Raw genomic sequence first — 24,502 nt, 5'->3', positions numbered from 1 at the left:
ATTATTTCATTAATGTGAAACAATTCAAAAAGATATGGCAGCAATTAATAAATGGGAATTGCCTTCCACATACTTGCGGTATAATGGTCTTAAACTAAGCCCTTTTGTTGGAACACCAAACTAGGTGTAACGACATATCAGCTACTTTGGCAATCTCACCAAATATTGTCCTTAAAGCTGTCATGATCATTTTCTAAGAGAGAAACCTATAATCAGTTTATACATAGCTTGGTCATAATGGATGAAATCTACCACACTACACAGGGGCCTACACAAGCCCACTGATGTCTCTGCTCAGCAGTGGGTGGAGGCAAAAAGGGCGTAGATGGAGTGTGCAACGGAAGCCCTCTCTATACTGCTTGGACATGGAAGAGGTTTTTCCAAAACCTTTCTACATTAGTTGTGAGTAGACAGGACTTGGACCACTGCTCCAGTGGCAAGGAAACTCACATATGGGTGCAAAGAAGTTTTAGTTCAGAACCTAGCATGGTAGCCTTGGAAGACCTGTGCTGCTACCCCACATCTACCCACTAACGTGTTATTGGACTCCTCATTTAGGTAAAGATACAAATATGCTTAAGCGTTTGAAGGACCATCAGCCACACTATCAGAGGCTCGTTCACCTGCACATCTATCAATGTGATATATGTCAGCAATGCCCCTCTGCCATGTACATTGGTCAAACTGGACAGTCTCTACGTAAAAGAATAAATGGACACAAATCAGATGTCAAGAATTATAACATTCAAAAACTAGTCGGAGAACACTTCAGTCTCTCTGGTCACTCGATTACAGACCTAAAAGTTGCAATTCTTCAACAAAAAACCTTCAAAAAACAGACTCCAATGAGAGACTGCTGAATTGGAAATAATTTGCAAACTGAATACAATTAACTTAGGCTTGAATAGAGATTGGGAGTGGATGGGTCATTACATGAAGTAAAACTATTTCCCCATATTTATTCCCCCCCTTCCCCACTGTTCCTCAGATGTTCTTGTCAACTGCTGGAAATGGCCCACCTTGATTATCCCTACAAAAGGTCTTCCCACCCCCGCTCTCCTGCTGGTAATAGCTCACCTTAAGTGATCACTCTCCTTACAGTGTGTATGGTAACACCCATTGTTTCATGTTTTTATTTATATATATGTAAAAAAATCTCCCCACTGTATTTTCCACTGCATGCATCCAATGAAGTGAGCTGTAGCTCACAAAAGCTTAGCTCAAATAAATTTGTTAGTCTCTAAGGTGCCACTAGTACTCCTTTTCTTTTTGGGAATACAGACTAACACAGCTGCTACTCTGAAACAAAGTATTTGCATGGTGCTCAATACTGCAAATATGGTGAAGTAATAAAAATGTAACTATTTTTACAGCAGTACCACAGAGAGCATGGTAGATGCACTTAACGATCTCTGTATAAGGAGGGGGAAAATGAAGCAGTGTAATTTAAAAAGCAAAAGTTACCTCCTGTAATGATCCACTGTAGTCTAAAAGCAACATTCTGATCTCAGGTTTCAGAGTGGTAGCCATGTTAGTCTGTATCAGCAAAAATAATGAGGAGTCTTTGTGGTACCTTAGAGACTAACAAATTTATTTGGGCATAAGCTCTGATGAAGTGGGTTTTAGCCACGAAAGCTTATGCCCAAATAAATTTGTTAGTCTCTAAGGTGCCACAAGGACTCCTCGTTGTTTATTCTGATCTCAGTCACATAGGGGGTTTTTTAATCAGTGTAACTCCACTGGGTTAAGTAATCACATAGCAAGTGTCAAAAGAGTTAATTTTCTACTGTATGTTGTCTATATTTGCATAACTTGCTTACCCAAACTACTATATTAATAGGCATTTGTTTAAGAATTTTCTGCTGGTTTATGATACAGAGTGGTAGGTTTGCTTAGTGGACTTATTTTTTTTGGATGAATTTTCTACTGAATATCACTTTGTGTGATGAACTGGAAATTAATTTGGTTCCACAAGTTTATTCCTGAATTGGATACTAGTTTTTCAGATGAGTGTCACTCTTTGCATGTTGTTTTTTTGAAACAAATACAATATACTAAATTTAAAACCACATTTATTTCTTTAGGAGGCTTTTTTTCAGTAGGTGGCTAAATGAAATTCATGAGTCAATATTTTAAGTAAGTCACATTCATTAAGATCTACATTCACCACTATGTAAATAAACTGTTCACATTTTGTCATAGTGGAAGCCCAGCATTTCTAGCTTTCTTCAGTCTCATGATTCTATACAGCTGTGGTTCCCAAACTTGTTCCGGCACTTGTGCAGGGAAAGCCCCTGGCGGGCCGGGCCAGTTTGTTTACTTGCCGTGTCTGCAGATTTGGCCAAAGGCGGCTCCCAGTGGCCACGGTTTGCTGCTCCAGGCCAATGGGAGCTGCTGGAAGCAGTGCGGGCCGAAGGATGTACTGGCTGTCGCTTCCAGCAGCTCCCATTGGCCTGGAGCAGCAAACTGCGGCCACTGGGAGCCATGATCGGCCAAACCTGCGGATGCGGCAAATAAACAAAGCGACCCGGCCCATCAGGGGCTTTCCCTGCACAAGTGCCGGAACAAGTTTGGGAACCACTGCTATATAGCATTAGAAAAATATCTGCAACAAATCTTGCACACACTCCCCTCTTATTTCCCCCAGTCCCATAAAACGGGCAAACACAAAACCAAAGGAATAGATATATACTTGAAATACGGAAACGTTACCTGTGTGTTTCCGAAGGTGCTCTTTAAAATGTCCAAAGTGGTCAAACTGTTTATCACAGTACTGGCATACATGTATTTTTTTGCCAGGTCTTTGCTTCTTGCTGGCTCCACCTTCATCAAGGTGGTAACAGGTGAGGTGCTGTTTCAAGGCACTCTCTCGTAGGTACCTTTTATTGCATATGTCACATTTGTAACTCTCAGTGGAGTGTGTTTTCATGTGTTCCTTAAAATGGTAAAACAATTTAAACGAACGGTTACATTTCTCACAGTGGAATAAATTGTTCATGTGTGACAGCTGAAGTTCCACAATTTCAATACCTTCTACCTGTTTGCATGTAGGATCAGTTGCATTGTCACCTTCTTCTTGGATCTGGCATTTTCTTTCCCCCTGACGGTACTTGCTGGTGATATCTGCCAAAAGAGCCAAAGCAGATTCGTCTGACGTACCCGTAGTCTGTATATACTTTATAGACTGTTCTGCAGAAGCTACCTCTTCCAGGGTTTCAATGCTATCATCTTCCACTTCAATCGTCCCTTCAGCAATCTCCACCTCAATTTCAACAGGCTCTGATTCTGCAGATGGCAATGTTTCTGTGATGACATTGGAGGTTTCAGCTATCTTCCTCTTTTTGGTTTTATTTTTACCTTGTGTTTTATTTGATTCTAGTGGTGCTGAATTTTCTTTGTTCCTGTAAAGTGTGTGTAATAGAATATAATAAGGATCCAAAACACCTTCATAATAATTTCTGTAATATACTGAATTTACACATGAGATCATTCAAAATATGTAATAAATCAGTAATAAAGTGTTTGAAGAGAATGCATGTTCTGAAACACCATGCAGATGGTTACATTGTAGATTCAGGAATGCATTAATCCTTAGTCCATAGTGTGGCCTGGGATGGAGAATCTGGACCACTGGCCCTATTTTGTAACTAAGTGAGATGACCAAAAGTTTTGTTTTAGATTTTAAATACTCCACCCACTCTGGACTGATCTAATACCTATCTGCAAGAACAATGAATGGACAGGCCCATCAAAAACAACCAGTCTCACTGGTTAGACAGAAACTCACAGACCCTGGAAAATGCTGCACTTGAGGCTTCAGTGGAGAGAAACTCCAATGGGGGGGAATGGAAAAAAGGCTACCACCTCACATGATATGGCAATGAACCAACCCCAGGACCACATATGTGAAAAAGAGGTGAGGAGAGGGAACTCACTCTGTCTCTCTTTGGAGACAACGTGGGGTTGAGTCTCTGACAGGGTGGTAAGAGAAGAGAGCTGTCTTTAAACATAAAAGATTGTCCATTTCCTCTGTAATTGAGCTGAGAATGCCTTATCTAGTTTAGGTTATATGAAGTGTAAATCTAGAGATATTGAGCAAACACTGTAATTCCACTTTTCTCTCTATTTTAATAAGTCATCTTTTAAAGAGAACTACTGTTGTGCGTGTATTTCATGCATTCTGTCCCAAAGGAGAAGAAAACACTGCAACTGGTAAGATGTTTGTGAATACTACCCCCCCCGCTTAGTCCAGGGCCATGAGTAAAGGTGTTGGATCCCAGGAACATCAGGCTGCTGTAGATGAACACATGTGGAGAAGCCAAAAGGACCAAACAGGAGATGATGGTGGTGGGATTTGGTTTTCAAGGCCTGTAGTGCAAAGCCCATCATACTATACCAAAGCAGTGAAGCCTTCCAGCACTAAATGTGAAATTCACTCCTATGCAAAGGGCCAGCTCAAGGACTTTAGTTCTCAAAATAGGAACAGGGTGAGATTTATGTGGTGTCTAGGACTGGTCCACAGTCAGTTGCATACCAATTCAACTACTTTGGTTGTGGCGGGAGAAGAGGGGTTATGTCCTGGTTCCAAATCCACAGAAGGATAACATAGGGGTAAGTGCTGGCATGGTGGAGAGTTAAAGTGGTACTTCCTTACCACAATCCTAGTTCCTGGCAGCCCAGCCTGCGAATAAGAAGCCAGGATAAGGAAGAGTATCCAGCTCTCTTACAGAGTAGTGAAGAGCGAAGGCCAATCTATCCCTTCCCCCTTCATATAAAATGTTAATGAGGGCGTAAACCATAATATGATGCATTTATATAGCATATTTCATTTGAGAATCTAAATGCACTTCATTTTATTTGATATAACATTTAACTAATAAAATCCATATAAAATTGAAAACAATATCTTAGAAATACCTGAGAAAATAGGAGCTTCTTAGTATGACTAGTATGACTTGAAGCTCAATAAATGCAGGTTCTAGCAGATCTGTGAGGTAAAGAACTCACTGTGCATCCCCTCTCCACACTCCCCTCCCATTTAAGCCAAAGGAGTTTAGCTCATAGTAAAAAGAAAAGGAGTACTTATGGCACCTTAGAGACTAACAAATTTATTTGAGCATAAGCTTTCGTGAGCTACAGCTCACTTCATCTGATGCATTTGGTGGAAAATACAGAGGGGAGATTTATATACACACACAGAGAACATGAAACAATGGATTTTATCATACACACTCTAAGGAGAGCGATCACTTAAGATGAGCCATCACCAGCAGCGGGGGGGGTGGGGGGGAGGAAAGGAGGAAAACCTTTCATGGTGACAAGCAAGGTAGGCTATTTCCAGCAGTTAACAAGAACAATTGAGGAACAGTGGGGGGTGGGGTGGGGGGAGAAATAACATGGGGAAAGTTTTACTTTGTGTAATGACTCATCCATTCCCAGTCTCTATTCAAGCCTAAGTTAATTGTATCCAGTTTGCAAATTAATTCCAATTCAGCAGTCTCTCGTTGGAGTCTGTTTTTGAAGTTTTTTAGTTGAAGGATAGCCACCCTCAGGTCTGTAATCGAGTGACTGGAGAGACTGAAGTGTTCTCCAACTGGTTTTTGAATGTTATAATTCTTGATGTCTGATTTGTGTCCATTTATTCTTTTACGTAGAGAATGTCCAGTTTGACCAATGTACATGGCAGAGGGGCATTGCTGGCACATGATGGCATATATCATATTGGTAGATGCGCAGGTGAACGAACCTCTGATAGTGTGGCTGATGTGATTAGGCCCTATGATGGTGTCCCCTGAATAGATATGTGGACAGAGTTGGCAACGGGCAAAATGGTTTGTTTCACCAGTCCCAATTTTTTTTTTTATTTTAGCTGGAACAATTTGCCAAAATTTATATGATTTTTCAAAATTCTTTAAATCGATCCCTTATCTATATTTTTCAGTGAAAAAATTTTCATCTGAAAAATTCTGTCCCACTTTACTAACATTATATACTTTTTGCCTTGTTTAGAGATGGGTAAACAGCTAAATTAAATGGACACTGTCCAGTTAAATTAAGCTCCAAAATGTTGTAAAAAGCTTATTTTTGGAGAAACTAAATCCAAGATGAATTAAAATATTTCAAAAAACTACTGAACAAGTTTGTTTTTTAAAGCAAATAGTTATTTCCTTGCAACTTTAGCAACCCAAATTATTGTAACATTACATTAGTGCCTTAGATCCTGAAACTGGCCTTAAATAAAACTGTACTCTCTCTATTTTCCAAGCTGAGAGAATTGTAATAAGTAAAGGAACTATAAATACAGTAGAACCTCAGAGTGACAAACATCTCGGGAATGAAGGTTGTTCATAACTCTGAAATGTTTGTAACTGAACAAAACGTTCTGGTTGTTCTTTCAACGTTTACAACTGACCATTGACTTAATACAGCATTGAAACTTTACTATGCAGAACAAAAATGCTACTTTCCCTTTATTAGTTTACGCTTAACACAGTACTGTACTGTATTTGGTTTTTGGGTTTTTTTTGGGTCTCAGCTGCTGCCGGATTGCATACTTCTGGTTCCGAAGGAGGTGTGTAGTTGATTGGTTAGTTAATAACTATGGTGTTTGTAACTCTGAGGTTCTACTGTAGTCATATTAGCTTTATACTTTTTTCAGTGTGAATAAACGCAGCAGCTATTTGCAAAAAGTAACTTTTTTGTCCTTTTTTAAAAAATATGCATTTTTATCCTCATCATGTCTTTTCAATCCAAGAATGAAGTTGTGCAGTCTTGATTCCAGTCCCTGCTATTCCACAAGACCATACTTCTTCCCTATATTTATTGGCAGCAAAGTTTAAGCATAGGGCAAATATTTTAAAATAAATATTGATATTGAAAACCCTGCTTCTAGTCTGCAGTGTCACCAAGCTTTTTTTTTTTTTTTTAAATAAAGCAAAGTAATACAGTAAGTATAAATACTACTACTGTAAGTACTATAGGCCTATGTCTGCTCTCCACTATGCTGAATGTTAAGGAACATATTATCTGGTTACGAAAAGGCCCTTGTGGGGGGATAGGAAGGAAACAGCAGCTTCCCCTCATGTTCCTCAAGCTTGCAGAAACTCCTGTGTGAATTCCAGAATGGGAAGTAGGGGTGGCTGTCATGGGCTTCCTTCTCATAGGGAGAGAGAAACTGCATAGCCAAAGGGAAGATTACAGCAGAATTCCAAGAATGGGAAGGCAGAGAAGGTCCTCCCGAGAGCAGTGAGAAGGGAAAAGCACCCAAGGGTTGGGCTGTGTTTTTCTCACATCTGCTCAGGCTTGCAAGCCATGTCCCCTGACACTAAGTTCCAGCTCACAGAGTTTGAGGCTCAATTTTACCCTTTATGGTTTCCATCCCACCCTCATTGGAGGAGACTACAGACTTTGGGAAGAAGAGGTGGATGAGCATTCTACAGCTACTACTCAGGTTCCAGGAGGAGAAGAAACAGCTCCGCACAATATTGACAACCAAGCCTGGCAAGAATCTTCCTCAGATAATGTATTCCATGTTTCTAGAAGATGAATGAAAAATCTGCATGCTTACCTGATTTCAAGTGCTTTAATGGCTTCTAACATCTGTAGATACTCAGCTGCTTTCCAAACATCATTTGCTTCTTCTTCACCTTGGACCATTAATTTTGCTGTGTAGGTGAACTCAATTAAGTGTCGAAATGCCATGTTACTTACACCTGTTTAGAAGAAAATGTGTGTGTATATATATATATATATTTTAAATTATTCAGATTTTAGTTGTTACATTTTACAGGTATAAGTAGTAAATTTTGCTTACAAATCTTTCACCATTTAGATTTTTGTTCACAATGTCCTGCTTATTGGCTTTTGCAGATCACCTTCATGAGATGTTCTCATAGGCTTCAGAAATTCTACAGCTGCATGCAATGGAGTCTGATGCAGTTTCTTCAGGTTTGTGCCATGTTTAAATAGTAGAACTGTGTGTCCCAAAATATAAAACATATCATCTTCATCACTGGAAAGGCTGCTAGTCCCCTTCTGCTAAAGTGGCTAGTACTGAAGTTTAGAGAGACAGCAGTCTCCATCGTGTGTCTACTGCCACTGAAAAAAGCCTCTACTCAAAATTGTTCATTCAGATGTTATCTTTGAAAGAAGCTGCCTTCTGATGGCATTAGCTACCTCACAACCACCATGGAGCTAGGTCTTGACAAGGTGATTAGTACCACTAAAGCCTGCATATCAATCTGTATCACTAATATTACAGAAATATAAGTATTTTGGTCATACAAGTCATATCAACAGGTTACCTTCTATCTCTACCAAAGGCTCCTGAGTGAAATCTTGGAAGAATTTGTAGAAGAACTGGCTGCAGGCAGCAAGGACAGCCTTATGAGCTTTGAAATGGTGACCTAAAAGGAAAGAGATAAAAATCAAATGTTTTCAGTCAACATACACTCGTTCATGCTAGATGCTAATGGGTTCAGAATAAAGGAAGCTGCAGAATTCAGTACATGAAGACATTGTAGCAGAGTGCAATCTGAGCCTGCCCTTTGTTGCATGGCATGCTACTGCAGACATTTTCCTGGCCCTTCACTTCTGGTTCCAATTACCAGAATATGTAGGTATGAATGATGAGTATTAGGATACATCAAAACCAAAGGACTGTTTACGTGTGGGATCATTTTTGCTTGCTAACTAAGAGGCCAAACACACCAAAGCTAGGCAGTCTCCTCCCTTCAAAGTGCTCAGGTGAGTGGAAAAAAAAAAAAAGGGGGGGAGGGACAAGGAAAAAACCTTGAACTGAATACTTCACTATAAAGCCCTAATCCTAATAGAAAAGGACTGGGTTATAGGTAGGGAATTCACCAAAAGAAAGATGGTAGAAAAACAAAACAAAAATCTTAGCTCTTTGGTAACAGAGCATTATCTCCTCCTGGAGGGGAGGGACAGGAAAAGAACTGAGTTCAACTAGACTGTCCTTTTTAAGAAGGGAAATGAGGTCACAAGAGCTTTGTTATTTCCCCCATTCTGTCTACATCTGCTGATGGTGAGCGTAAGTCTTGTTGTCTAGGCTGGCTTAGACAAAGCATTAAGAAATTCAATTTTGAATTTCTGTTTTGCTGTGAACACTAGTAAACAAACACCACTATTATTTAATGCTGCTGATTATTTCAGCATAACATCTGAAAATTAGGGAAAGGTTCTATCTTCTACATCATTAAGGATGAAAGTCGTCTTGGAATTTGTAGTACTTCTATATAAAACTGGAAGACATTACATGAATGAAGACATTCATTACACAAAGTAAAACTATTTCCCCATGGTATTTCTCCCTCCCACCCCACCCCCCACTGTTCCTCTGATATTCTTGTTAACTGCTGGAATTAGCCTACCTGCTTGTCACCATGAAAGGTTTTCCTCCTTCCCCCCCCTGCTGTTGGTGATGGCTTATCTTAAGTGATCACTCTCCTTACAGTGTGTATGATAAACCCATTGTTTCATGTTCTCTGTGTGTGTGTGTGTATATAAATCTCTCCTCTGTTTTTTCCACCAAATGCATCCGATGAAGTGAGCTGTAGCTCACGAAAGCTTATGCTCTAATAAATTTGTTAGTCTCTAAGTACTCTAAGTACTGCCACAAGTACTCCTTTTCTTTTTGCGAATACAGACTAACACGGCTGCTACTCTGAAACCTGGAAGACATTAGTTTGTGTTCTGCCCAGGTTGAGAATAAAATACATTGATTCTTTATTTTCAATTGTCTGATCTATGGCAATCAGAATGAAGAATTCCAAACCATCTGTGTATCAGCTAATTTGATATGATAGTACGTACCATCTACAATCAGAGTGATGTCTGTAAACTGATCCTGTTCACGCTGTTCATTCAGTCTGTCCAGAATAACTTTATAATGTTCTGGGAATTCTTGAATGCATTCCATCGTTTCTTCGGCTTCCATAGTGAATGGACTAGTCTATAAAAGATTATTAATTAAGAATACTGCAGTACTCAATGTTTAACGTCTTCAGTGTGCCATACAAACTAACTAACTAATTAGCATAATGCTTTAATTAAATTCAGCATTTAAAAAAGGGCCATGAAATAGAGTAATGGGATTGTTAATAACTATACTAAATTAGATCAACAATAGGTGTACCTCAATTTAGCTAACAGGAGGTAATACAGTAAAACAAAAAAGAAACATGGCTTTATTATAGAAAGAGAAACTTTTGCAAGCCTACTTCTTTATTTTATAAATTGGAAAGAATTCTGCCTCCCTCAAAGCAATCAGAAATGGTGGAAACAACTAAATTATTGCAATTTCAACAAAAATTTGACAAGATAATATCAGCATCTTCATGCCGTTACTTTGAGGAATGCTGCTAACCCATTTGGTGACAGAATGGCTCTTCAATACTCTCACAGATTAACTTAATTTTCTATTCAGTGAAGAGAAGATGTTTAAAGAAGGTAGAGGAATGAAGGAAGTAGGTATCCACCAAGGAAGTGTTTCTTCACCTATGAGTTCAGGGAGTTGCAAAGGAGTGAAAATTTTGCTACTATCTAAAGCAAAGAAAATCTCACTCTCCCAGTTCTCGCATAACCTTCAGGATCTACTAGTCTCTGTCAACCTCTCAAAACATACACACAAATAAATCATACAGGCTTATCTGTTACTTTTATAGTAAGTGGAAGAGGGCTGTGAAAGTTTTTGACTTTAAGGGATCACCACCAGAAAAAAAATAATGAAAATCTACCCTAAAAAATGGACAATGGATGTTAATCTGCTGGGTATGTGTTAATACCTTTGGAGAGACAATCCAGATAATTACAACTGCAAGCATTTCACTCAAATAAAGAAGAATTTTGCCTAAGTTCAGATCTGCATGGCAGTACCCATCTCTGATGTTCTTTTCCCCCTACAGGTGTGGCTCTCACACAGAGGTCCATAGGAGCTCTTCATATCTTAGAAGTATAAAATCCTTGTGCTCAATTCAACCAGGTGAATCTGAGAGGAGAATCTCCTTCTTAAGTCCCTTAAAGCTCTATTTAAGCAGAAATATTCTGTGGGGTATAGCAGCAAAGAAATTTGGAATAAGACTTTGCACCTAACCGAGGGCTTTTCTGAGTTGTGGAACTGTATAAAATGGAGTTCCCAAGAAGACTCCCACTACTGAAGGATGTCGAAAAGAAAGCCCTCTGCTGCAGCCCCAAACTTTCTTTGGAAGTAAATCCGAACAATGCAGGAGCTTAATGTCTTTTGAGTGAACTTAATGCAGCTCAAAGAACAATTGGTTCCAGACAGAAGACAAAGATACCAGGATTGAATATGTCTTTATGGAGTCTTTGTACCTTTTCTCCTGCTTGCGGGTAGGGTGCCAGGCAATAGTCACATCAAAGATGTTTCCTTCATGAAATTTCATATCTATAGTTAGTGATTAATCTGTACTTAGGTGCTAAGTACGTGGAGGAATAGCATGTGGGAGAACAACAGAAGAGAGAGTATCTTACATTAAATTAGAGATGCATTGCCAGCTCCAGTATCATGGTGGCTGCAGTAACAGAAGCGTATGGTGTGGGTGCACGAAGTGGAGATACACAGAGTTCCATGAAAGATTAGAACAAAGTCTTCACAATTAATCTAAATGCCTGGTTTTCCTCAACCAGAATCAGAGGTCCTCCTCCTTTGAACATGAGCCAATCCCTTGAACCTACCCACTACTATCCATCTGACATTACCAAGCTTGCTAACTCTCAGGTCTACACTAAGAAGATAGGTCAGCTCAGTTACATCGCTTAGGGGTGCGAAAAAATTTATACCCAAGTTACATAGTTAAGCCAACCTAACTCCCCTTGTAGACAGCACTAGGTCAACGGAAATTTTTTCCTATTGACCCAGCTAATGCCTCTCGGTGAGGCAGATTACCTGCTATAGTGGTTCTCAAACTTTTGTATTGGTGAGCTCTTTCACACAGGAAGCCTCCGAGCATGACCCCCCCCCATAAATAAAATATATATAATTTTTTAAAAAAATATTTAGCACTATTATAAATGCTGGAGGCAAAGCGGGGTTGGGCACAGACCGCTCGTGATCCCCTAGTAATAACCTTGTGACCCCTGAGGGGTCATGACCCCCAATTTGAGAACTACTGCAACAGGAGAACCCCTCCCATTGACATAGGTAGTGTCTACACTGAAGTGCTGTAGCATCTCAAGTGTAGACAAGACCTCATACATGGCTGTTGGAGGTAAGGAAGTATTTAACATGCTTGCGTCTTGGAGTGGTGTGGGGTGGAAATAAAAAGGTGGAATGGAAGCCTGGGGACAAAACTCTATTGTTATGATAAGGAGACATTTTGTCTCTAGGCATAGGATTAGACTTTGCAGATGCCAAGTTGGTGGACAGCTGTTGTTATCCTATTTCTCCATAGAACAGATCCCTCCTTGGGTTTTTTGTTTGTTTGTTTAAGGAAAATGCCCTATTTAGAATATGTCCAACTCACCAAACAGAAAAAATGTTTGCTTAAAGAAATCTATTTCTGTTTGCCATCACTATGTCTACTATAAGAAGTAGAAACTAAGATACATAATAGACAGGCAACTTGGAATTACAAGTAAAATTCCCTAAGGATTCTGCTAATGTAAAAATCAAAGGAAAACCCCCCAAATCCCAGCTCTTATAACTTCCATATATTCAAAAGCAGTTTAACCTCCAGAAATTGCTTTTTCCAAACTTTTTGTATCTTTTCCTCATTGCTGCATTTTCCTCATCCATGGAGTAACAGAACAAGCCTCAACGGTTAAGAATCAGTCTGACAAGTAAGCTCCATGCTTCCATTACTAGTTCTCAGAGTTGTCAGGAGTACCCCAATTCCTGTGAATTACATAAACCAGGTGATCACACTCACACCTTATGAAGAATTTATTTCCATAGGGTGAAATGCATTTGATAGCAAGCGTTAACTTATCAAAGTAATACAATGTTTTGAAATTATTTTGGAAAAGACTTGGATTATTCCTAATCCTCATTAACAATGTGTCTGTTGTGGTTTTCATAAATCATTGTGTGTCTCACAGGTAAACTCAAAAACACAGCAGACAGAATCCTGAAAAGATTTAGATAAACTAATAATAGTGACCTTTACCCTGAAAGATCCTAAATCCCAAATGATACCAGTGAAATGCTACCTCTGAGTTGAAGCACAGAAACAGTATAACAAGCACACAGCAAAACAACAAAACTTTGAAATACGAAATGAAGTATTCAGTGTACCAATAGGGGAAAACATTGAATTTAGGTAGACAAAATTAATGATCAAAGCTGAAATTTTGACAGGACACCAAAGATACAGCATTTACTCTCCAAACAGCAGGTTTTTTTTATTAGATCATCATCTAACAGAAATGGAATTAACTGACAGGATGAAATTGTCATTCATTTTTCCAAGGTAGAGGGGTGGGAATACACAGATAAAATGCTAACTAAAGCTAAAACTAAAATTATGCTCTTTGTCCCCACTCCTGTGAAAGGAAGTACAGATAATCAGCAAAACTCAGCTCATACATTACAAAAAAGAAAAAAGTGTGAATTTAGTTTATGTGAGATGTCAGGTTGATAGTCCTGGAAGTCAAAAGCCATTGATTTATCCAAAGACCGTGTCCAGTAAGCATAGTGGGAGTGAAAGCTACCCCTCACATCAGGCAGACTACTTCTCAGAGTAAGAGATTAGTCCATTCTCCATGCCCTTTCAATCCTTACAAATTGCTGACACTGCCAGTAAGGGTGCCAACTAGTGCCAATTGTGACGGTGGTTTTTGTGACACAAATATTTTCCAGACTCAATGGAGAACCTATAAAAATTAAGTAATGGTGCTAAAAATATCCTATTTCTATACAATTTGGGGTGTCTATGTAGTAAGTGGAGATTATTCTAGGGCAGAGGTGGGCAAACTACGGCCTGCGGGCCATATCCAGCCCGCGGGACCGTCCTGCCCAGCTCTTGAGCTCCCAGTTGGGGAGGCTTGCCCCCGGCCCCTCCCCCGCTGTCCCCCCTCCGAGGTAGCCATGCCACCCGCGCTCTGGGGCGTGGCTGCGAGCTCCTGCCACTCTGAGTGGCATGGCAAGGGAGCAGGGAGTGCGGAGGTGGGGGGTGTTGGATAAGGGGCAAGGGCTTCCAGGGGGCAGTCACAGGACAGGGAGTGGTTGCATAGGGGGTGGGCTCTCGGGGGGTTGGATGTGTCAGGGGTTCTGAGAGGGACAGTCAGGGGGCAGGAAGTGGGAGGAGGTGGATGGGGGCAGGGGCCAGGTTGTTTGGGGAGGCACAGCCTTCCCTACCTGGCCCTCCATAGTTTCATACCCCGATGTGGCCCTTGGGCCAAAAAGTTTGCCCACCCCTGTTTTAGCGTGCAGCTCTCTGTCTTCCTGCCAGCTGCAGTTCCATCTCTAATTCTGTGACTCAAGTGCTTAAGATTCCCTCTCACTGTTTATTAAAATGCAGCAGTGTATATTACACAGGGATTACACCTTACTCTCTCTCATCTCAGAAATTGAAATTAGTTCCAATTAGTGAGGCTGCCGCTACAAAACTTTGAAGCTTGCAGGTCAAACTACCAGGAGTCTCCTTGGGCCTTATACATTGCACTACACATGCAGCTAACAAAGATTTAAATTAGTCTATTTGATATACGGTGCATATCAGTGCTTCATGCTACAAAACACACGATGGAATCTTTAGTCTTTTCTCTATCACCTACAGAAGCATCTCCAGCAGTGCAGTATCGCCTCAACAAAGTTGCATGGTGTTAAGTACTGACTCCAAAGCACAGTGTTGTGTACCGACTCCAAAATCAGTGTCAACTACTCTGTTTCCCCAACAAGGTTTTCCTAGGAAGTCTCCCAAACAAGTACCTACTGCTTAACTTGTATGATCTGATCAAATCTCACCACAAAGTAGTAGGACTGAAGATCTTTTGTAGTAATTGGTAGTTCAAATCCACCTCAGAATAACGTAAGTAAATACTTATAGTCAAATATATACATGTGCTGTTGTAAATGTATAACACTTTTATTATTACTACTAGAAACCCTAATGATGGATCAGGACCTCATTGTGCTAGGTGCAGTACAAACAAAACAGACAATTCCTGCTCCAAAGAGTTCAATCTAAGTTTAAAAGAAGAGCCAAAAGATGGATGCAGACAGATGGGGAAACAGAAGGAAACAATACTGGTCAGCATGATAGACGGGTCTCACACCCACAGGCATCAGGAAAAGGAGAGACTTAAGGAGGGTTTTGAAGGACAATGGAGTAACTTTGCACATGGATCTGGGAAGTTCTTTCAAGTGTAAGGGGCAGCATCGGAGAAAGCACAGAGATTCTTGTTTGAAAATTTAGCAAGTGGGCAATATAGGCTGGCATCATGGGTCAATCAGAGGAGGGAGCTGACAGCTTGATAAGTGATAAAGAAATGGTCCCTTTGCTGTACTCATAACAGGTAATATAACCCCTTTTTAACACCATTGCTCCCTTACTTCTGTGCATATTTTACTACTTCCAGAGAACACAATATGTAATGCCTTATCACGTTTGGCCTGTCAGTAATGACAACGTTCTTTTCCTCATATGGTATCAGATCACTATTATAACTCATTTGGATTTTTTTTTTTTGCATTTTATTTAGTATTTTTTTTAATCTTTATAGTTGCAGGTTGGCAGAGATTTACAAACTGAAAAAAATGCAGTGATGGGAACAAATGCAGCGGCATAGGACCCAGCAAACAGAGCTGTAAACAGGGGAGTTTGAAAGGGGAGTTCTGTTGGGGAGCTTTTGGGAGGGAAGACGAGGAGAACCAGGCAGAGGAACAGACAGGCTAGTGAAGAGAGTGTGTGGTGGTCTGGCAGTGTTTTGGTGCTCGTTGGGGGTTTGTTTTGCTGTGGTCTGTGTTTCCCAGACTAACAGGACTTAGGTGAGAAGGCTATGACAGACACAGAAGCAGCAGTGGTAGTGACCCAAGCAGTGGAAGACATAATGAAGATGACTGGATGTGAAAGCTGTGCCATGTACATGATCCTGGAGGGGGGGGGAGCTGAAAAAAGTTTCGTCTACATGAAGTGCTGCCTGATAGAGCTGATAGAAGAAAAGATGGGAGGATTGGAGATGCAGGTGGAAACTCCGGTTGAATTTAGAAGGGGGTTCGAGCAGATGATGACATGAGGAAGGCTAAAGGGAAAAGCTCAGCCTTGCAGATGGAAGCAGGACCAAAGAACTCTGAGGGGAGACTGCTGGGTGATGAAAGTGGAAGCATGTGACTAAGAGAACCAGGCAAAGGAAAAGACGGGCTAGTGAAGGAGAAAGTTCAGGAACAGGTTTAAGTAGTTGGAAAATGAAGAAGGCATCCGATGAAGTGAGCTGTAGCTCACGAAAGCTTATGCTCAAATATATTTGTTAGTCTCTAAGGTGCCACAATTACTCCTTTTCTTTTTGTGAAGGTGAGAGGGTAAGGAAGAAGAGAAGAGCAGCTAGTCCTATAGGAAGAGGCAACGGAGATAACACAAAATATGAGCCCCAGGAGGATACAGGATGGGTTGCAGAGGATTGCAAGGGAAAATAGCAATGGAAAGAACTTGCATCCAGAGGGAACAGGGGATAGACCAGAGAATCGCACCATCACCAGGAAAAGGCAGGTCTACATGACTGAGGACTCCTTACTGAGAAGAACAGACAGGCCTGTAACCAGAGCTGATCCAGAGAACAGAAGGGTGTGCTGTCTGCTGGGTGCTAAGATACGAGATGTGGACCTGAGGCTGAAGAGGATCCTAATGGGACTGGGAAAGAGTCCACTGATTGTCCTTAATGTGGGAACAAATGATACGGCTAGATTCTCACTGGAACGTAGCAAGGGAGATTATGCCAGGCTGGGGAAGACGCTTAAGGAAACTGAGATTCAAGTGATCTCTAGGAACAGGCAAAATCCCACTAAAGAAGCGCAACAAAAGTGTGACAAGATTATGATGATCAACAGATGGCTCAGGCAGTGGTGCTATAAGGAGGGCTTTGGGATGTATGGCCACTGGGAGGCATTCATGGACAGAGGACTGTTCTCTTGGGATGGACTTCACCTGAGTAGGGAGGCAAATAGACTTCTATGATGGAGACTGTCACAACTGATTAAGAGAGAGCTTTAAACTAGGAATTTGCGGGAGATGTCTAGGTAATCTCTATGCCGGATTTTCACATCGAGAGGAAAGAAAACCAAGAAAGGATACAGCCAGGGGTAGGAGAATGGACATCAGAAGGAAGGGCAGTGTAGATACCAGTCTAATAGGTGATACTGGCATTAGAATGTCTGTGCCTAATCAGGTAAAGAATGTAAGCGAAGCCAAACAGCAAAAATTAAGATGTTTGTACACCAATGCAAGGAGCCTAGATAACAAAATGCAGGAACTAGAGCTACTGGTGCAGGAAGTGAAACCAGATATTATAGGGATAACAGAAACATGGTGGAATAGTAGTCATGACAGAAGTACAGGTATTGAAGGATATGTGTTGTTTAGGAAAGACAGAAATTAAAGGCAAAGGTGGCGGAGTAGCATTGTATATCAATGATGAGGTAGAATGTAAAGAAATAAGAAGCGATGCAATGGATAAGACAGAGTCCGTCTGGGCAAAAATTACATTAGGGAAGAAAACTAGTAGAGCCTCCCCTGGGATAGTGCTTGGGGTGTGCTATAGACCACTGGGATCCGATTTGGATATGGATATAGACCTCTTTAAATGTTTTTTTTAATTGAAGTAAATACTAATGGGAATTGTGTGATCATGGGAGACTTCAACTTCCCAGATATAGACTGGAGGACAAGTGCTAGTAATAATAATAGAGCTCAGATTCTCCTAGATGTGATAGCTGATGGTTTCCTTCACCAAGTAATTGCTGAACCAACAAGAGGGGATGCCATTTTAGATTTGATTTTGGTGAGTAGTGAGGACCTCATAGAAGAAATGCTTATAGGGGACAATCTTGGTTCGAGCGATCATGAGCTAATTCAGTTCAAACTAAATGGAAGGATAAACAAAAATAGATCCGTGACTAAGGTTTTTGATTTCAAAAGGGCTAACTTTAAAAAATTAAGGAAATTAGTTAGGGAAATGGATTGGACTGAAGAACTTGTGAATCTAAAGGCAGAGGAGGCCTGGATTTACTTCAAGTTAAAGTTGGAGAAACTATCAAAAGCCTGCATCCCAAGAAAGGGGAAAAAATTCATAGGCAGGAGTTGTAGACCAAGCTGGATGAGCAAGCATCTCAGAGAGGTGATTAAGAAAAAGGAGAAAGCCTACAAGGAGTGGAAGATAGGAGGGATCAGCAAGGAAAGCTACCTTATTGAGGTCAGAACATGTAGGGATAAAGTGAGAAAGGCCAAAAGCCATGTAGAGTTGGACCTTGCAAAGGGAATTAAAACCAATAGTAAAAGGTTCTATAGCCATATAAATAAGAAGAAAAAGAAAGAAGAAGTGGAACCGCTAAACACTGAGGATGGAGTGGAGGTTAAGGATAATCTAGGTATGGCCCAATATCTAAACAAATACTTTGCCTCAGTCTTTAATGATGCTAATGAGGAGCTTAGGGATAACGGTAGGATGACAAATGGGAATGAGAATATGGAGGTAGATATTACCACATCTGAGGTAGAAGCCAAACTCAAACAGCTTAAAGGGACTAAATCAGGGGGCCCAGATAATCTTCATCCAAGAAAATTAAAGGAACTGGCACATGAAATTGCAAGCCCATTAGCAAGAATTTTTAATGAATCTGTCAACTCAGGGGTTGTACCGTATGACTGGAGAATTGTTAACATAGTTCCGATTTTTAAGAAAGGAAAAAAAAAGTGATCTGGGTAACTACAGGCTTGTTAGTTTGACATCTGTAGCATGCAAGGTCTTGGAAAAAAATTAAAGACATTGAGGTCAATGGTAATTGGGACAAAATTCAACATGGTTTTACAAAAGGTAGATCATGCCAAACCAACCTGATCTCCTTCTTTGAGAAGGTAACAGATTTTTTAGACAAAGGAATCGCAGCGGATCTAATTTACCTCGATTTCAGTAAGGCATTTGATACAGTTCCACATGGGGAATTATTAGCTAAACTGGAAAAGATGGGGATCAATATGAAAATTGAATGGTGAATAAGGAACTGGTTACAGGGGAGACTACAATGGGTCACACTGAAAAGTGCACTGTCAGGCTGGAGGGAGGTTACTAGTGGAGTTCCTCAGGGATCGGTTTTGGGATCGATCTTATTTAATCTTTTTATTACTGACCTTGGCACAAAAAGTGGGAATCTGCTAATAAAGTTTGCGGATGACACAAAGCTGGGAGGTATTGCCAATGCAGAGGAGGACCGGGGCATCATACAGGAAGATCTGGATGACCTTGTAAATTGGAGTAATAGGATAAAATAGTGAAAAGTGCAAGGTCATGCATTTAGGGATTAACAACAAGAATTTTTGTTATACGCTTGGGATGCATTACTTGGAAGTAATGGAGGAGGAGAAGGGCCTCGGAGTACTGGTTGACCACAGGATAACTATGAGCCGCCAATGTGATATGGCCGTAAAAAAAGCTAACGAGGGTTGGGATGCATCAGGCAAGGTATTTCCAGTAGAGATAAGGAGGTGTTAGTACCATTTTACAAGGCACTGGTGAGACCTCATCTGGAATACTGTGTGCAGTTCTGGTCTCCCAAGTATAAGAAGGATGAATTCAAAGTAGAACAGGTACAGAGAAGGGCTACTAGGATGATCTGAGAAATGGAAAACCTGTCTTATGAAAGGAGACTCAAGGAGCTTGGCTTGGCAAAAGAAGGCTGAAGGGAGATATGATTGCTCTCTATAAATATATCAGAGGGATAAATACCAGGTAGGGAGAGGAATTATTTAAACTCAGTACCAATGTGGACACAAGAACAAATGGATATAAACTGGCCATCAGGAAGTTTAGACTTGAAATTAGACGAAGGTTTCCAACCATCAGAGGAGTGAAGTTCTGGAACAGCCTTCCAAGGGAAGCAGTGGGGGCAAAAGACCTATCTGGCTTCAAGATTAAACTCGATAAGTTTATGGAGGAGATGGTAAAATGGGATAACGTGATTTTGGCAATTAATTGATCTTTAACTATTCATGGTAAATAGGCCCAAAGGCCTGTGATGGAATGTTAGATGGAGCGGGATCTGAGTTACTACAGAGAATTGTTTCCCGGGTATCTGGCTGGTGAATCTTGCCCCCATGCTCAGGGTTCAGCTGATCGCCATATTTGGGGTTGGGAAGGAATTTTCCTCCAGGGCAGATTGGAAGAAGCCCTAGGGTTTTTCGCTTTCCTCTGCAGCATGGGGCACGGGTCACTTGCTGGAGGATTCTCTGCACCTTGAAGTCTTTAAACCATGATTTGAGGACTTCAATAGCTCAGACATAGGTGAGAAGTTTATCACAGGGGTGGGTGAGATTCTGTGGCCTGCTTTGTGCAGGAGGTCAGACTAGACAATCATAATGGTCCCTTCTGACCTTAAAGTCTATGATTCTATACAATTAATTCCTGCCATAAGCACTCTCAACTCCACTGAAACTAAAGGAGTTTCACCAACCTAGATCAGCAGTGAATTTACCTCAAAAGGAACCATGCTTCACTGCATGCTTTGGAAGGTTCTTGTCCATTACATGCTGCAGCATGTTTTTCTCTTGTGGAAGTTCAAACTATATGCAAAATATCCCCAAGTGATACCCAAGTGCAAAAATGCAGAACATATGTAAAGAATCAGAAACAAAGAACAGTAATTATTCTCCAGAATGGGGGGGTAAGAGGTAGAATGCCTCCTATGTTCAAAAATGTCTGAAAGCTCCAAAGTACTTTCCAAACTGGACTTATCCAGAGCTCATTTTTCCGAAGGCAAATTCTCTAAATCACAGAAGAACAGAGCTTTGTATATTTCACTTCATTCCCTAAGACTCATAGTTTTAGAATATTTATACGCTAAAGTGGAATACTGTAAAAAAAAAAAAAAATCCGAAGAACGAATCTCTCAATAAATTGAAAGACAGGAGGACAGCATTATTACAAGAAATAGTTGAAACTCAGTGTTTAGATCGGGAGTCTCAAACTCAATTTACCTTAGGGCCGGTGCCAATCCTCAAATCCTCCCAGCGGGCCAATAATGTCACTCCTGCTGCCCAGAACCTGGACCCCCAAAACTCCGTCCCCACACATGCCTAAGGCTCTGGGAGGGAATATGGGTGCAGAAAGAGTGAAAGGTTGGGCTCTGGGAGGGAGTTTAGGTAGGGGAGGGGGTCTGGGGTGCAGGCTCTGGGATGGAGTTTGGGTGCTGGGTTCAGGCTCTGGGCTGGGACAGGAGGTGGGGCTGCAGGAGGAGGGGGTGGGGTTGCAGGCTCTGGGAGGGGTTGTGTGGGAAGGGGGTGCAGGCTCTGGGAGGGAGTTTGGGGGCTGGAGGGGGCATGTGGGGAGGGGTGGGGGTGCAGGCTCTGAGAGGGGGTTGGAGGGTGCAGCGCTTACCTGGGGCTCTAAGGCGGGGTGGGGTGAGTCTTTGCACTGCTGCTTCCAGGCACTGCCCCGAAGCGTCCCATTGGCTGCAGGGACACTCAGAGCAGGGGCAGCGCACAGAGGCAGAGCCCTGCCCCGGGGCCACCAGCCACATGGAGCGAGCTAGCAGGAAGCCGCTCAGCTCCGTTGCCAGTGGTGGGCAGGGCCCCGGGCCATTGTAAATCGCCCAGGGGATAGAGGGTGAGCGGGAGCGCCCAGGCGGGGCCAAGGGAGAGACTCGGCCCCAAAACTGCTGGAACCCCGCAGGCCACATTGCGGAGGTTCTCAGGCCGCAGATGGCCCGCGGGATGGGAGTTTGAGACCCCTGGTTTAGCTACTGCAGGGATATACGCAATCTATAAATACACATAGATAGGAACTGCTAAAATAAAAGTGACAGAAGTAATGATGGCAGGATAAATCAGTTTGTGATCACTAAATAAAGATGTAGCCTGTTATGTTATCTATTAGCTCAAAAGCCAGGATACACGTGCAGCATTAATCAAGTTGTCAGCAATAACAAAATACTTTTTAATCATAGATCTATTTGAACTACTGTCATTCATCAAGAGCTGTATGCTAATCAACAGAAAGGAAACAAATTCCACTCTGATAAACTAATTAAAATTACAAACGTTTCTTCCTACAGAAGGGCATTGCACCAAACTGCCCAGTGCATGCTGTCACAATGGCAAAGAACCGTGTCAAGCTAACCTAGAACAGTTTATTGCAGCCATCCTCTGCTTTATGGAAATGTACAGCTCATGTAAGCATAGGGTGACCAGATAGCAAGTGTGAAAAATCAGGATGGGAGTGGGGGGTAATAGGTGCCTATATAAGAAAAAGCCTCAAAAATCAGGACTGTCCCTATAAAATTGGGACATCTGGTCACCCTATGTAAGCAACATGACTCTGAGCTCATTGTGCCATCCTCATCCAAGCATAATAGGTGGCTCAATTTCAGAAGACAGGTCAAGCATCATCATATGCAAGGCCATATTCCCTCCTGCAAACCCTGGAGAAAGCACATGGTAGTGTGCAACGCATTATAGTTTCCTTTGCAGCATTGAGCCAAGAAAGACACTCATCCTCTCTCTATGCATTCATTCAAGGCAAAATAGATCATATTCCTTCCATGACATAAGTCACCTCCTCTTTTCAGCATCTCCCCAAGAGGTAGGTGTTATTTTTCTCTCTGCATCATCGTCTGCCATTAGATTTCTTTTCTGGGGGAGGGGGGAGGAAGACTTACAGAGGGGAGATGGCTGTCATTCTTCTACAACATCTCCCCGCAGGAAGGAGCTGGGTGAGACAGGAGGTAATTCACTATGTCCCCTTTTTGTATTGTCCCCTTGTAGCAGGGATGGAACATGGTGAAGTGGAAGAGGACACATTGTGTCCCATTCTGCTTGGGAACCCCACACCACGGATGGAGCATGAGGCAAGGTGGGATGTGTTAGGTCCCCATCGCGTTGTGACCCTGCAGCAGGGACGCAGTACAGTGACTGCCCAGCAGGAATGGAGCAAGGTGGAGCAGGACACATCTCACCCCCTCCACGTGGTGACTCCGCCCCCGCCCAAAGCACGGTGGGGTGGGTAGTGTCTCGTCCTCTCTGCGCCCCCTGCATCATGGAGCACGGGGGGTGGGGGTGGGCACGTGGCGCCCCCGGCCTCACGCCCAGCAGGGCCAGGCGGGGCTGCTACGTGCCCAAAGAGCGCAGCTTCCCCGGGTTCGAACCTGAGCGCCTCAGCCCAAGCTGGTCACATGACCTCAACTCCCGACCCCAATAGGGGAAACTTGCTACCAATCAAATGCACTCCAGCCAATTGCAGGGAAGTGGGTGACTCCACGGCAGGACACGGAGCCAATGGACGTTCGCTAAGAGCCAGACGCTGGGGAAGGCGGAAGGCCTAGACGTGTGGAGCGCCCGCGGGTGTCGGATAACTCGGCGAGGGAACAACGGGCTACCAGGCTGCTACGAGCGGGGAGTTGGCGCGGCCGGGCCCCCACCGCGAGGCGGGCGGAAGGAACAGCGTGAACCAGACACCTGGCGGCGCCTCGGGCCCTGTAGTCGTTATTACGTCATCAAAGCGCGCATTAAATCGATCCCTTTTCAATCCCCCTCCCGGCCGGGGTCGCACCCCGGAGACGCGCGCGCCCCGAGGGGGGATGAGCGTTGCGCCTGGTACTCACCGCGAGGAGCCTCTCGCCCCGTCTCGCCGGCTCTGCCGCTTCCTGCTCCCCCAGCTCGCCGAAAAGCGGGGCGGGCGCCGGCCAATCGCGACTCGCATTCCCGGCCTGCACCGCGTACCGGAAGTGACGGCGCGGTGACCTTTAGCACAACAGGACGCTTGGGACCGGCTGACCCGGGGGACGCTGGGAGTCGTAGTCTCCGCCAGGAATGGCGTGGCGCGTTGCATTCTGGGAGCTGCGGGATGGGTTCGCCAACTTCACCAGTACGCTGCCGCGGCTGCCGAAGCAGGGTCTCCGCCCGCGCTGTGCCGGGGGTCTGCGCTCTGCGGAAGCGGGGAGGCGGCTAGAAGTGCCCCAGAGGCTGCTCCCTAGCGAGGGCCCACGTGTCTCATCCCAGGGCACAGCCCCGGCTCGAGTCGCAGGCATTACGCTGCCGAAAACCTTCCCCGCGATGAGTATTTCCAGCCTGTTTCAAGTTTCCTGCTCTGATTTTTTTTTACCTTTAATTTTGTCCCCCCCTCCCATTCAGGCAAGGGTAGGGGCGGGGCAGCGGGCTAGTCTCCCGAAGTTCACCGGCCGCCCATGATCCTGCTACCAACATTGGCATCTGTGCCTAATCCTGCCCCCTGTAGTGCCACACCCATTAACGGCACATCCTTCCTCCAGGAGAAGGAGGTTAGAGTCGAGGTGCGTCTGCTAGAAGCCTTGTTGACAGACCTTGTC

The 24,502-nt window shown here is 42.9% G+C and overlaps 1 protein-coding gene across 4 annotated transcripts in view; it reads right to left on the bottom strand.

The window, feature by feature from the left end:
- Positions 1 to 23,940, bottom strand: part of ZNF131 (zinc finger protein 131) — a 41,511-nt gene extending 17,571 nt beyond the window's left edge. Inside the window, exons 1-7 of one of the 4 annotated variants that reach the window (XM_038403512.2) lie at positions 23,780 to 23,904; positions 12,708 to 12,871; positions 9,832 to 9,970; positions 8,304 to 8,405; positions 7,568 to 7,712; positions 3,038 to 3,401; positions 2,713 to 2,935 (exon numbers count right to left, since the gene is read on the bottom strand). In XM_038403512.2, coding sequence (XP_038259440.1) covers positions 2,713 to 2,935; positions 3,038 to 3,401; positions 7,568 to 7,712; positions 8,304 to 8,405; positions 9,832 to 9,955 — 958 coding nt within the window. In that variant the 5' untranslated portion in view covers positions 9,956 to 9,970; positions 12,708 to 12,871; positions 23,780 to 23,904. Of the gene's footprint in view, positions 1 to 2,712; positions 3,402 to 7,567; positions 7,713 to 8,303; positions 8,406 to 9,831; positions 9,971 to 12,707; positions 12,872 to 23,779 lie in introns of all 4 variants that reach the window. The other 3 variants (XM_038403513.2, XM_038403509.2, XM_038403511.2) reach the window with 3 other exon arrangements.
- Positions 23,941 to 24,502: the final 562 nt, after the last annotated feature.

Source organism: Dermochelys coriacea, chromosome 5 (assembly GCF_009764565.3).
Source record: "Dermochelys coriacea isolate rDerCor1 chromosome 5, rDerCor1.pri.v4, whole genome shotgun sequence".
NCBI lineage: Eukaryota > Metazoa > Chordata > Testudines > Dermochelyidae > Dermochelys > Dermochelys coriacea.
Note: the sequence above shows the minus strand (reverse complement) of the source record. Positions and strands in the feature narration are given on the sequence as shown.